The following is a 12597-nucleotide window of genomic DNA, read 5'->3' as shown; positions in this document are numbered from 1 at the left end:
TTCGTTAACTGTTAAAAAACTGTTTTTACTTATTGTTATTTACTGTACAATAAACCATGACTATAGCCGGAGCCCAATTTAAAACAAAGTTTTTGTTAATGCCGTAGGAGCGTAACGAAGAATGTGTTATCAAGAAATGAGATCCAATAGAACCGCAGCATTTAGCGAGGCCATGCAAATGTAGCGGTTTTCATTTATCAAAAACAACTTGCAACTTTTGCAACTTTTCGTCATCGTCCCACGCGAAAATGTACCATCCACATCACCTTGATGAGTTGCAGTCTTGCACCGTGCGTTTCTCGCGTAACTTTCTGCCGTGCACTGTAAAACTCTGGAACGAACTGTCACCGGCAGTATTTCTGGACCTATACGACCTGCAAACTTTCAAGAAGAGAGCTTATGCCCTCTTAAAAGGCCGGCAAGGCACCTGCAGCTCTTCTGATGTTGCGAGTGTCCATGGGCGACGGTAGCTGCTATCCATCAGGAGACCTGCGGGGCTAAAATGGTCGCTTTGGAGAATCATATTATGAATCGTAATATGATTCATCTTTCTAAAATCGCAAAATGCAAGTCTGCTTGCAATTCATGTCTAGCAATTCGTACTAATTTGACATTTATGAGTTTGACAGTTTTGAGAATTCATTTGCTGAATTGATTGAGAGGAATTGCTAAATGTGACCATTTTAGCCCCGCCGTTTGCACGTTTGCCTCCTTATTTCATTTAAAAAAATAAAAATAAAACCACATTCCTTGAAAACTAAAAGCCTATAGCCCTATACCTATTTGTTATTCCTCAAGATATAATGTCATATTATGTGTGGTGTTTCAGACGTGTGGAGCGCGGGGTGCGTGGTGGCGGAGCTGCTGCTGGGTCAACCGATATTCCCCGGCGACTCCGGCGTCGACCAGCTCGTTGAGATCATTAAGGTACTATCAGAGAAGTTGCTTCATAGGCAGATGGCGGACCCACGTAAATTGGTCGCGTTATCAGTTGTGTCAAACCCAACAGATTACAGATCACAGCTATCATTGAATTGACATAATCCGACCAAACCCGTCCGTCAACTGCCTATTAGGCTGCGTTTCCACTGAAGCGGAGCGGAGCTTAGCGGTGCCGAATTGACCAATCTCCGTGCTCGAAATCTTCGCTGTCATTCCGCTGGAATAGCACGATTTGTCAATTCGGGCACCGCTTAGCTCCGCTCCGCACCGCTCCACTTCAGTGGAAACGCAGCCTTAATCAATTTATGTCCCTTCTCTGAGCCTTTGCCGATAACGACGACCTAGTTCGGCGAAAATGACTTGTGCGTTTATATTATTAGGCATTGTAAGGGAGCCCAGAATGCTAATTGTGTAAATGCTCGACCGTCGTGATTCGTGGAGACGTGTGGGTCTACTCAACGTAATCTGATAGATGGTATTTCGATCTTTAAAATTGATTTTTTAAAACCAATCAAACAGCTATCTTACCACTAATGTTATTTTGTGCCATGTTAACTTGAGACATTGGGGCGCCTATATTATTAATCTGACACGATCGAGTATCTGACAAAAAAACCCACTTGGGCTCCCCCAATAATAACAATTCATTCAAGTAATTTCTGTTATAGTTCAGTAGTGGCTATTGTCCATTTTGTTTATTTTGACTAATAAACGAATCTTAAACAGGTTCTAGGAACACCGACAAGGGAACAAATACGCGAGATGAATCCCAACTACACGGAATTCAAGTTTCCACAAATCAAGAGTCATCCATGGGCAAAGGTGAGAGCTGAAGCTAGATCATAGTTTTAGGCCAACACGGCCAGTCCGGGTTGCTCATGCTTTCTCTTTCACAATAGGAAGGAAGAGAGGAATGACATAATATGATATTAATAAAGCCAACCTGGCGCATTTGGGCCGTAGATACTAGAGGCAGAAGTCATCTTTTGACTCGTTCACTCTTTAAGTCATAGTCGCTAACCATAGATGCTGTTGCGCTTCTTCTCATTATATTATCAGGAAAGTGTACACTCCGCGCAAGATCTCAAAAGATCTGTCAAAGATTTTGAGCAAGGAGTGCAGTATATTTTGTTATAGTTGTATACTCCTCGGAATTTGCGCGCGGTGTACATTTCATGCTTCGCAAATGGTTTAATCAGTTTCTGTCTAATTTTAATGTTAAACAATACGGGTGACTGAAGATCATGATCATTACAGTACATGTTGGAGCGAATGACGATGCCCAAGTCCACCACTGACCACCAACGCATCAGAGTAAGGGGATTGCTCTTAACAAACTAAATGCCTTTATTATCTGTCCGTAACAGAGTGTTCGAATGTTCGAGAATATTCCAAACATTAAAGAAGATCTAATATAAAAATATTTTATTTAAACCGAAAATATTGGATTCAGAATGAATTAAATACTTTACTAGGTTGTTTGAAATTGAAATAAGTTTTTTAAATAATTTCCATAATCTGTCTGAACGGAAATCGAGGCTCAAAACGTCAAAATGTACGATTGTATGAAATTATGTGCCTCGATAGGCCTCGATATTAAGTACTTATGAATTATGAGATTATGAGATTAAATTTTTAGTAACAAATTCTGTAAAATTTTAGAAAAAAAGAAGTTTTTTTCTAGAGATAATAGATATTCTTATGCATTTCGAATACATCTGTGTTGTTATAACATATTTTGTCGAGTCATAACAATATGTTTATAATAAAACTGCAATTTAGTGTAGAAGTAAATTAATTTATATTTTGGAGTAACATTTGTAAGTATTAACTTACATATGAATGTTTTGACTGTAAATGAAGGCATTTAGTAGGAGTTTATTCGCATTATGAGGTGTATGCAGTATGACCGAGCTTCCCACCAATTTGAAATTGTTTTAGCATACACTTGTGTCGCTTCTATATTGTTTAAGCGTTGCGTTTGAATGTTTCACGACTCGATTAACAGATTCATAAATGTAATAAACATTTTGCTTGCTTATATGTTACATAATGCGAATAAAGTATCAAAAGTCATAGACCAGCATGACTTTAATAGCCCCGAGTTGTGTTTGTTTTGGACAGATTCCGTGTTTTTTTAGATAAAAGTAAATGTCAGTAATTTTTATAAAATGAAAATTTAAACTTTTTGAAGGAAATTTCTTGGGTTTTCTAATAAAACATTGCGCCCCATATCCTTAGAACTTATTCACTGTAAATTTTAAATGCTTGAAGATATTTTAAATAAGATAATAAATATTAAATAATATGTTTGTTATAGTGGTAGTAAAGTAATCATTTTTTATTTTATATTAAAATTGGGAAATTAATAAAAAAAAATTAATTTCTTGGGTTTTCTATTAAAACATTGCGCCCCATATCCTTAGAACTTATTCACTGTGAATTTTAAATGCTTGAAGATATTTAAAATAAGATAATAAATATTAAATAATATGTTTGTTATAGTGGTAGTAACGTAATCATTTTATATTTTCTATTAAAATTGGAAAATTAATGAAAATTTTTAAAAGATAAATTCTTAAAGTAATATACTGAAACTCTCCAAAATATACATAATAAACGTCGATTTACTGTTACTACATAAATTATGAATCCGTTTGTTGGCGTTCAGTGTGCGTACTTGCCATTCAATAAGGAGGATATCTAGTGAGAGATTCTGGCAATGAAGCTTAGAGGATATGTGTTGTCGTTATATCATCTGCTCTCATCAACACGTTTTGTAATTGCTTCTGAATCTATCGGAACATTTCTTTTGTATATATTATGATTATTTAATGTTTACTAATTATCTTTTTAACAAAATCAAACGGTATAAGTGTAGGCAACTCGTCGATCAAGAAATACATTTTTGGCTTGTGTATAATAATTAATCAGATAAAGCTAAATTAAACAAATGAAGCGTCAAATCATGACGATATAAATATAATGTGACACCAAATAAACTTAATTAAACTAAAAATTGAAAAGTGTATATGAAGACGTGAGTGGAAGTTCCAGATAAGTAACAGTAAAAAATGCAGTTTTTTTGCATAAATGTAAGTTTTAGGGCCAAAAAAAAAACATTTGAAATAAAAAGCTGTGAACTTTCTGAGTAGCTAGATATATTAGCCAGGTAATGAAGTAGATAAGTTACAAGGTTTGTTCAAATTATAAGGGAAAAAATGAGTAAATGTCCGTATGTTACAAAATGTTATACTTATCGTGTTTATCCACTCATATCTTCAATTCATACTTTCACTCACGTCTTTAATTTATAATGCAACAAAATGTGCGTATCCGTTTAGGTGTTCCGCGCGTGCACGCCGCCGGACGCGATCTCGCTCGTGTCCCGTCTCCTGGAGTACACGCCCGGCGCGCGCCTGTCGCCGCTGCAGGCATGCGCGCACGGCTTCTTCGACGAACTCCGAGAGCCCGGCGCGCGCCTGCCCAACGGCCGCCCCCTGCCGCCCCTGTTCAACTTCACCGAGTACGAGCTCGGCATACAGCCGGCGCTCAACGACTTCCTCAAGCCGCGCGCGCCCGCCGACGCGCCGCCACCGACCGACGACGCAGGTACACAACATTACAAATTAGGTAAGGCTTGTTTCCACTTTGATTAGTGCACTATGATTAGTGCGAGTGTTAAGTATTTGTGTTAAGTGGTAAGTACAAAACACGTTTGGACAGCAACTGATTATGCAAGTGAAAGTTGAAATGAAACTCACTACCGTCAACAGTTTTTTAGTTGCGCAGCAACCAAACTATATTGGACAGCTGGTACTCCCACGAGCACTAAACACTAAGCACTCGTAAACATTACTAAACACAAAACACTCGCACCTGCACTAATCAATGCGGAAACAAGCCTTTAGTAATAATTTGTACTATCAGAGTAGACAATTAAGGAGTAACTCGATCTGAAACAAACGGACCAATCTACGCGAGTTGGGCGCGAGTGTCGCTTTTGACATGTTTTGCAACGCTGAGTAAGGGCGGCCACTAGGGCCCCCGCTACCATATGTGCAATGTGTGCAATGCACACGGGCGCCATCCTCTAGGGGCGCCAAATCGCCATCTCAAGGGGCGCCAAAACCAAGGACCCAAAAAATTTGCCTAAATGGGCGCCAGTAGCCCTTAGGCTGCGTCCCCATCAGACACGGCACGACGCCACCACCGTAATACGGTACGGCGCCGCACCGTGACACGGTGTCGTGTACGGTGCACCGCGCGCCCCTATTCTGGTGAAACTTCCGAACAAAATTTGTGTCCAAACTTAAACGAGGCATAATATGAAAATACATATCAAAGTCGCGTAATGCAAATATTGTCATGTATACCGAGGAAGTTTTATCTATAATAAATAATAGATAAAATTTCCTGTTTCTTTTTAACCGACTTCAAAAAATATTTAATAATTCTTTTTCAATCTTCGTCTTAGTAACAACAAGAGAATAAATTTTTCGCGATCCATATCCATTATCCAGACAAGCACTCTCGTTCGAGCGCAAATATCGACTGAATAGGGACGCACCGCACGCGGCACCGTGACACGGTGCGGCGCCGTACCGTATCACGGTGGCGGCGTCGTGCCGTAACACGGTGCCGGCGCCGCGCCGTGTCTGATGGGGACAGAGCCCGGGGGCCCTGGCGGCCACATACATCAGTTTTCCGGAATTCCTGACGGAAAAAAACAAAATGGATGCAAAGCCTACTTACATTTTGTAGGGCCCGCCACATACATTCGAATATAACGAACGGAACGCTCAATCAGCGCAGCGCGATCAAGCTGAGAGAACGCGTACCGTAGGCATTGTTGGGACACCCACGAATACGACTATTGACGTTGAGTGATATTGAACACTTAATCATTACTGTAGTGAGTGTAGAAGGGTTCCCATGCCTGTGGGATCTAAATAACGAAGATTATCATAACAGGGATATTGTTTTACAAGTTTGTCTCTTATTTTATCAAATAATTCGTCGAAAGAGCTTATGGTCATTCGATGATAATCAAAATATCTTTCTGGATAGGCTCTTTGCACATAATATTGGCCCTCCGTTAATCTTTGTGTGTTTAGTGGATGTACCCAGTAACAATGACACTTTTTCTTTTTCTGAGAAATTAATAATGCTATTGCAAGGAGGAAATCCATGGTTCTTCCAAACATATGCATTCTACTGAAGCTACTCCAAGACTAATCTAGGTATTCCGAACGGAAAAAATCTGATGTGTGTGGTAGTTATACGGAATTTTTCATGATACGGTCTCCGAATCAGGAAACCTGATGTACCATCGAGGAAGTTGATTCCTATGCAATTGACAGACCAACGTTATTTGGTCGAATATGTCAATTCAATGTTAATTGTGATCTGTCAGCTGGGTTTGACGTATCGCGACCAAACTACTTAGGTCCCCGATTTGCATAGGAATCAACTTCTCTGATAGTACATCAGTTCAGTCAGCAAACACACCAAGATTAACGGAGGGCCAATTATATGTGCAAAGAGCCTATCCAGAAAGTTATCTTGACTATCATCGGATGAGCATAAGCTCTTTCGACGAATTATTTGGTAAAATAAGGGAAAAAAACCGTACGGAAACTGATCGAATGTGTGTGACATGCAATAATTACTTTTGTATGAATTTACTGCGTTTGGAGGCCCGGTTTCGAAAAACGGATCTGGAAATCGAATCAGGAAAACTGATGTATGTGGCCGCTCTAACACATTACAGTTCGACAAGGCTTTAAATGAACGTGAGCGTGCAGCGCGCACGTAAAGGAAAACTGTCAAAAATGACGTTTTTGTATGATGGAGGCGTTAGTTCCTTTTTTCGCCACGTTCATTTAAAGCCTTGTCGAGCTGTATTTACAATAATTATTTTTTTAAATAATATAATTTTTAGCAAACGTCCAAATACATTGTTTTCATGATTTCAGGTGAAAACGCAGCGGCTAGCGGCCCCAGCGGTTCGCCGGGGACGTCGTAGAGCAACGCGATGCCGAGCGCCGGACCGCAACCGCACGCACCGACGTACATACACTAGACGGACACGCCAAACTCAATCCTACCCCGCACTTATAAAGCTCGTTGTCGCATACGCCGCGCTCGTGATTTAAGCCGTCTAGTGATGGACATGACCGATGTAGCGCTACATCGGACTGGCACCGCTTCGAAAGAAATCGATACGTACCCTACCATTATTACAGCTCATTATTGCGTACACTACACCACATACGTAACTTCTCATTATTGCATAATAATATATTCGGGACGATCTTAAGACCGTTTAATGCGAGCACGCACCGAGGTAGCGCTACATTGAGCCCCGCACTAGACGAACAAATCAAATTGAACCGTACCCAACATGTGTTGAAGTTCATTATTGCATCTACTTATATAATCTGCATAGAATTGGCTCAAAAAGACCGTCTAGTGCGATCGAGTGTGAAGTCATTACGTACAGGCATTTTTAGTGTAAATTTATTTTTATTTCTATCTTTTACCCGATTAACCTATGTAGTGCCAATAGTATGTTGTAATAAAGCGGCTTTCGGACATTGAATTTAGAGGCGATTTATTCTTAAATGCGTCGTAGTGTATGTGTTTAATACGCAAATTTATCGTAACGGTACGTCGTTGCATATAGCGTCTGTAGATTCATTATTATTATACGAGTGAATGCGTCGCACCTCTATGCTATCGATATAAATCGGTCTTCTATTTTGCGTCCCTAGTCGAGAGTATCCGAACGAATTGAAATATGTACATACTCGATACTTGTCGTATGTTAGAACGAATAATTATACTGTCTTCTGTAGTTCTGGATCGTGACGACGTCGGATCCGTTATACGATTGAGTACGTAGGCCGTAAGTCGTGTGAGTGTTAGGGCGGCGCTGTAGAGGCGAGGTATCTATTTCTCGGTATTCGAGTCGGTTCGCTGCTTAGTGATAGTATTCTTTTCGTGTTGGCCATCGGGAAAATTATGCATATAGGTGTCTTCGACGAGTAATCGTGTGATACTGTAGTGTAATCGTCGATAAAGCTTGAGCTGTTGTAGTCGGTAAGAAGGGTAAAATCCACAGTAGATTCTAAACCGTCGCAATGTGATTACTTTGTACTTTTGTAAGCTCAAATTCCTTCCTTCTGTATATACCTTACGCTGTTTTTGATGTCGATATATCCGCTCGCGATCATCGAATATTCATTCCTACACGTAACGGATCCGGACCCTCGTTAACGTAGCGGACTCCTATGTATCGTAGTGATCGTTTCGCAATGGTAAAGTAGTCACGTTTGTCGCGCATCACGTCACGTCGAGGGTAGCCACGTAGCTCGTAGACTCCGTTCGCGCGAGTGCAACGCATAAGTGACGCGTACTTGTAAATTTTTATATATTACTAGTATAAACTGATCTCTCAGGATAATTTTAATATTTAACTATATCTCAGAATATTATGTATTTGTATAAACAATTGAAACGATATAAATTTTTAGACTCGTACTACACATCGGTTTCTTTTATGCGACAAACCTTCGAGTGTACGTCCGCTGTTGTGTACCTCACCCTAAGTGAACGCTGAATGTAATGTATCTAAATAGCACTGTCGGCGTCCTATTGTAACGTCGTAGTTTTTCGATAATATTGTATTCTATATTCAATAAATGGTATTTCTGCTATGTAAAATTTGTCATTGAGAACGCGTTACTAGTAGTCATTTATAAAAATAATGTGTTATTATAATTAAATTTCATTGTCATAGTTTTTAAGCATTTGAGCGATTTCATTTTGCACTTCGAGTTGGCATGCAATTACAAATTAGGAAGGTATTAAATTCTAAGTATAATTATATCTATAAATTTAATTCACGGTTTAGATGTAGCCTAATCGCGTCAGCTGCGGTGCGGCTAGCGCCTGTTATCGAGTTGGGCAGCTGGAGTGGCGGATTCCTTACACCCGGATCTCCTTGAATCTTCAATATGACACTCGATTCACTCTCACCACGTGTTCCGTACCGCGCCGCTGACAAAGTGCGGCCGCGTGCACGCTCGACTGCGTGCGCGCCCGTATCGCGAAGCGACCACGTGGTACAGTGGCCGCGATGGCGGTCACGTATGCATGCATCCGCGGTCACGTATATTATATACGCTCGTATTACTACATATTTGTATGTACTAATTACTTATAAATTTTTTTAGTGTACTAAGAAGTGAAGGCGCTCGGCGCTCGATTTGAAATCACACATAGTAGAGCTTAGTTGTCGTCCTTGCGGCTATTATTTTGCTGACACCTTTATGATTCGTGTAAATATATTATTATAATTATTATGTATGGTATGACTTATATCGGTAGGAGGCGCTCCGGAGGATTCAGTAAGGGTTATGATAGTCTAGATATGCATATTTTATTAAGTCTATGAATTTTATAATCGACGTTGCTTCTGAAGACCCTCTGTGTAAAAAGTTAAGACATACTAGTGACCTGAATGTTCGAAGCGATGTTAGAACTTAGAACGTCTATATTCCCACTGAATTCTCACTTTCACGTTTTGCGTGCACATTTACGTCATGAGAATTTCCGGTTCAAATGTTTCGAAATGGGGTTGACTTATATAAATTATTTAAAGTAAAAAGAGTTTTCTTATTGCTAGTACTGTAATAATAAATTTAATAGTGAGTGAAATTTGTATTTTGTTTTAATTTGTTTTACAGAATTTGAATACATCGTAACACCCATATCGTTGTTAGTTATGAATGAAAATAACATAATTATAAAAGTAAATATTAAATGAATAGTAGCATGGTTTTTTATTTTACATATAGAACCCCATCAACTATTTTATAGTTTGCATGTTATTATTTTGTAATGTTGTAGGATAATTTATTGCTAATTATTATTAGTTGCAAGTAACTATTATCCCAAACAAGAAAAGATTAGTGCAAGAATACTTACCTATAGAAAACCTTTTTGGTCGCTTATAATAATTTGCTAGTCTAGTAAGCTTTAAGCGTTATGTTTTACACTTAAACTATTTTTTTAATAAATTGTGCTGGCATTGAGTTCTATAAACTTACTTATACTGTACTCGGCGAAACATGGCGGTAGCGGTCATTGGCTCCCTGTCAAAAACTTTTCATTTTCTATATTATACAGTTCGACAAGGCTGTTTAAGAACGTGGCGAGAAAAGGAACTAACGCTTCTATCCATAAACCTATAATGCTAAAGACCAACAAAGAATGCGAGAGAGAAGAAAATCCTTTATGGAATTATAACAAGATAAAGAGAGAGGCAGTCTAATGAAAATTGTAACAACTTTTATTTGACAGGTCGTCAAAAGTCGTCAATCGTTTTTATGCCCTTTCGGTATTTGCAATTTATTATTTAAATCGCTTATCGTATGTTATTTTCAACAAATACTATTATATATAACAATAATAACTTGTGCTGTGAGTGATTGCAGTGTAAATCATAGGAATAATCCTGAAAAATATACATTTCACCCGTAATTAATCTTCATGTCCTAATTGCTACGATGTGTTTATTTTTGCTATATTCTGGTCTTTAGTTCTCTATTTCAAATAAAATATTGTGAATCCTCCCTTTTACTTTCATATTTTGCGTAACTAAAGGTACTATTGTTCCTATATTACACAAATTTTGAAGAAAAATTTTTCATCCAAATTTCTTACATATACGCTAGTGCTTGAATCAAATTTATCGATATGCTTATCGATATTTTACAATAACATAAATCTAAAATAAAAATCATTTACCTTTATATTTATCACCTTAAGCCCGGCCGCACATTATCCGAAATTTCTGATCAAAAAAATTCGGACGCCCGGCGGAACGCACTCGGTTCATACATTTTGTTGTAGACCCATCATACTAAAAGAATTTCTGACGTGTCAAAATATATGAGCGGGGCGGGGCGTCCGATTTTTGTGATCAGAAATTCGGAAAATGTGCTACTAAGCTTTAATTTTGTTGTAATCGGGCAGTGTATGGCGTCGGGAGAAGGTGCCAAATATTTGTTTCAGTTATAAAAAAATAGTCGTTATCAATAAAAATATTTACTTAAATAGCACATCTAGAGAATTAAATAACTTACAATTTTCCAATTTTTAAATTAAGGATTTTTTTTTCTAGATATCGCGATCCAAAAAAATTTTTTGTCTGTTGTCTGCTACTTTCAGGGTCATAATATACGTTTATATACGTAACTTAAAATTTGCAAGTTGTTCATAAAAGTAAAGCAGATCCGTTCTATAAAAAATGTTAACAGTTCTTTTATTTATAGATAAGCATATATGCTTATATACAGCAACAACTTTTCTAACATTTTATGAGTATGAGCGGGGCGGGGCGTCCGAATTTTTGTGATCAGAAATTCGGAAAATATGGGGCGGGACTAAAAAGGACATATTATCATATTTTAACTAATATAATAAAGTATAGTATAATATAGCTAACATAATATAACTACTATAATATAGAGTGACTCTAAAACTAGAGGAAGGTTTATATTTATATATCATAATCATTTGTTTTACAGATTCCCTCAAGATCCTCTAATAAGAGGAAAATGGCTGAAATTAATTGGGCGTGTTGGTTGGAATCCCAAGAAAAATTCAACAATATGTAGCAAACATTTCATTGAAATTTTTTAAAGAAAAATTAGAATAAATACTATTTTGGTTAAAGGAGCTATCCCAACTTTATTTGTGCCAGTAAGTTTGACATACTGTTGCACTTGTTACTGAAGCAATTATTAAAAATAAGCAATTATAAGCAATTAATGCTTTTTAGTTCATTTAAGATTATACTTATATGAACTAAAAAGTATTAAATAATCCTTATTCTGTACTCAATCTTCATAATTTTGAAGTCGGTACCAGTCCTAAGTATATAAGTTGCTGTTATACCTATTCTGTCAGAGAACTGGCGATTAGGTTAGCTGGTACCGATTGCAAAATAATGAAGATTGAGAACAGAATTATACTGAGTACAGAATAAGAATTATTTAATACTTTTTAGTTCATTTAAGTATAATATTACTATTGTCATTGCCTTGGAAGTCGGTTTTAATTTTTTGTTTAAAAATAATAATTTTACTCATTTTAGCTGTCCTTAACGTTTTCTATACTTACAGTTGGTGTTTTAAAAAATCAAAATCAAAATTGCTTTATTTCTGAACAAATCTAAAATAAAATATATTTTCAGAATACATGGTGCCTACCACCGGTTCGGTAACTAAGCCGACGAGAAGAACCGGCGTAAGAAACTCGCACGCCCACTTTTTACCAAAAAAAGTGAGAAAAAAATTTATCTTTTAAAACAAAATTTACAATGCTGTAACTAAAAATTATACAATGTAAACATAGATAGATACATAATAATTGTAAGTCATGTAGAAGTAGCCTTGCAAGCAGTCATTCAGCATTCTACTCCCAAGATGTGCCATCAATTATGAAATCATTTTGGCTTTGGCACAAAACGTTCTTTGACTACTTTTTTAAATTAATCGAATCGAATTAATCGAAAGATTTTGAACGTTTTCTGGGACCATATGTTCCCATTTGAATATCAAGGAGTCACTTCGATTTCTCATT

At 37.5% G+C, this 12597-nt stretch overlaps 1 protein-coding gene across 9 annotated transcripts in view; it reads left to right on the top strand.

Moving 5' to 3' along the window:
* LOC121734914 (glycogen synthase kinase-3 beta-like) overlaps nucleotides 1-9781 on the top strand; it is a 54013-nt gene extending 44232 nt beyond the window's left edge. For all 9 annotated transcript variants that reach the window (XM_042125549.1, XM_042125545.1, XM_042125550.1 and 6 more), the window contains 4 exons: nucleotides 830-927; nucleotides 1669-1764; nucleotides 4287-4554; nucleotides 6921-9781. In XM_042125549.1, the coding sequence (XP_041981483.1) occupies nucleotides 830-927; nucleotides 1669-1764; nucleotides 4287-4554; nucleotides 6921-6970 (512 nt within the window). In that variant the 3' untranslated portion in view covers nucleotides 6971-9781. The remainder of the gene's footprint in view (nucleotides 1-829; nucleotides 928-1668; nucleotides 1765-4286; nucleotides 4555-6920) is intronic.
* The last annotated feature ends 2816 nt before the right edge of the window (nucleotides 9782-12597 follow it).

This window comes from Aricia agestis, chromosome 16 (assembly GCF_905147365.1).
Source record: "Aricia agestis chromosome 16, ilAriAges1.1, whole genome shotgun sequence".
Classification (NCBI taxonomy): domain Eukaryota; kingdom Metazoa; phylum Arthropoda; class Insecta; order Lepidoptera; family Lycaenidae; genus Aricia; species Aricia agestis.
The sequence above is the reverse complement of the archived record's forward strand: the minus strand, read 5'-3'. Positions and strand labels throughout refer to the sequence as shown.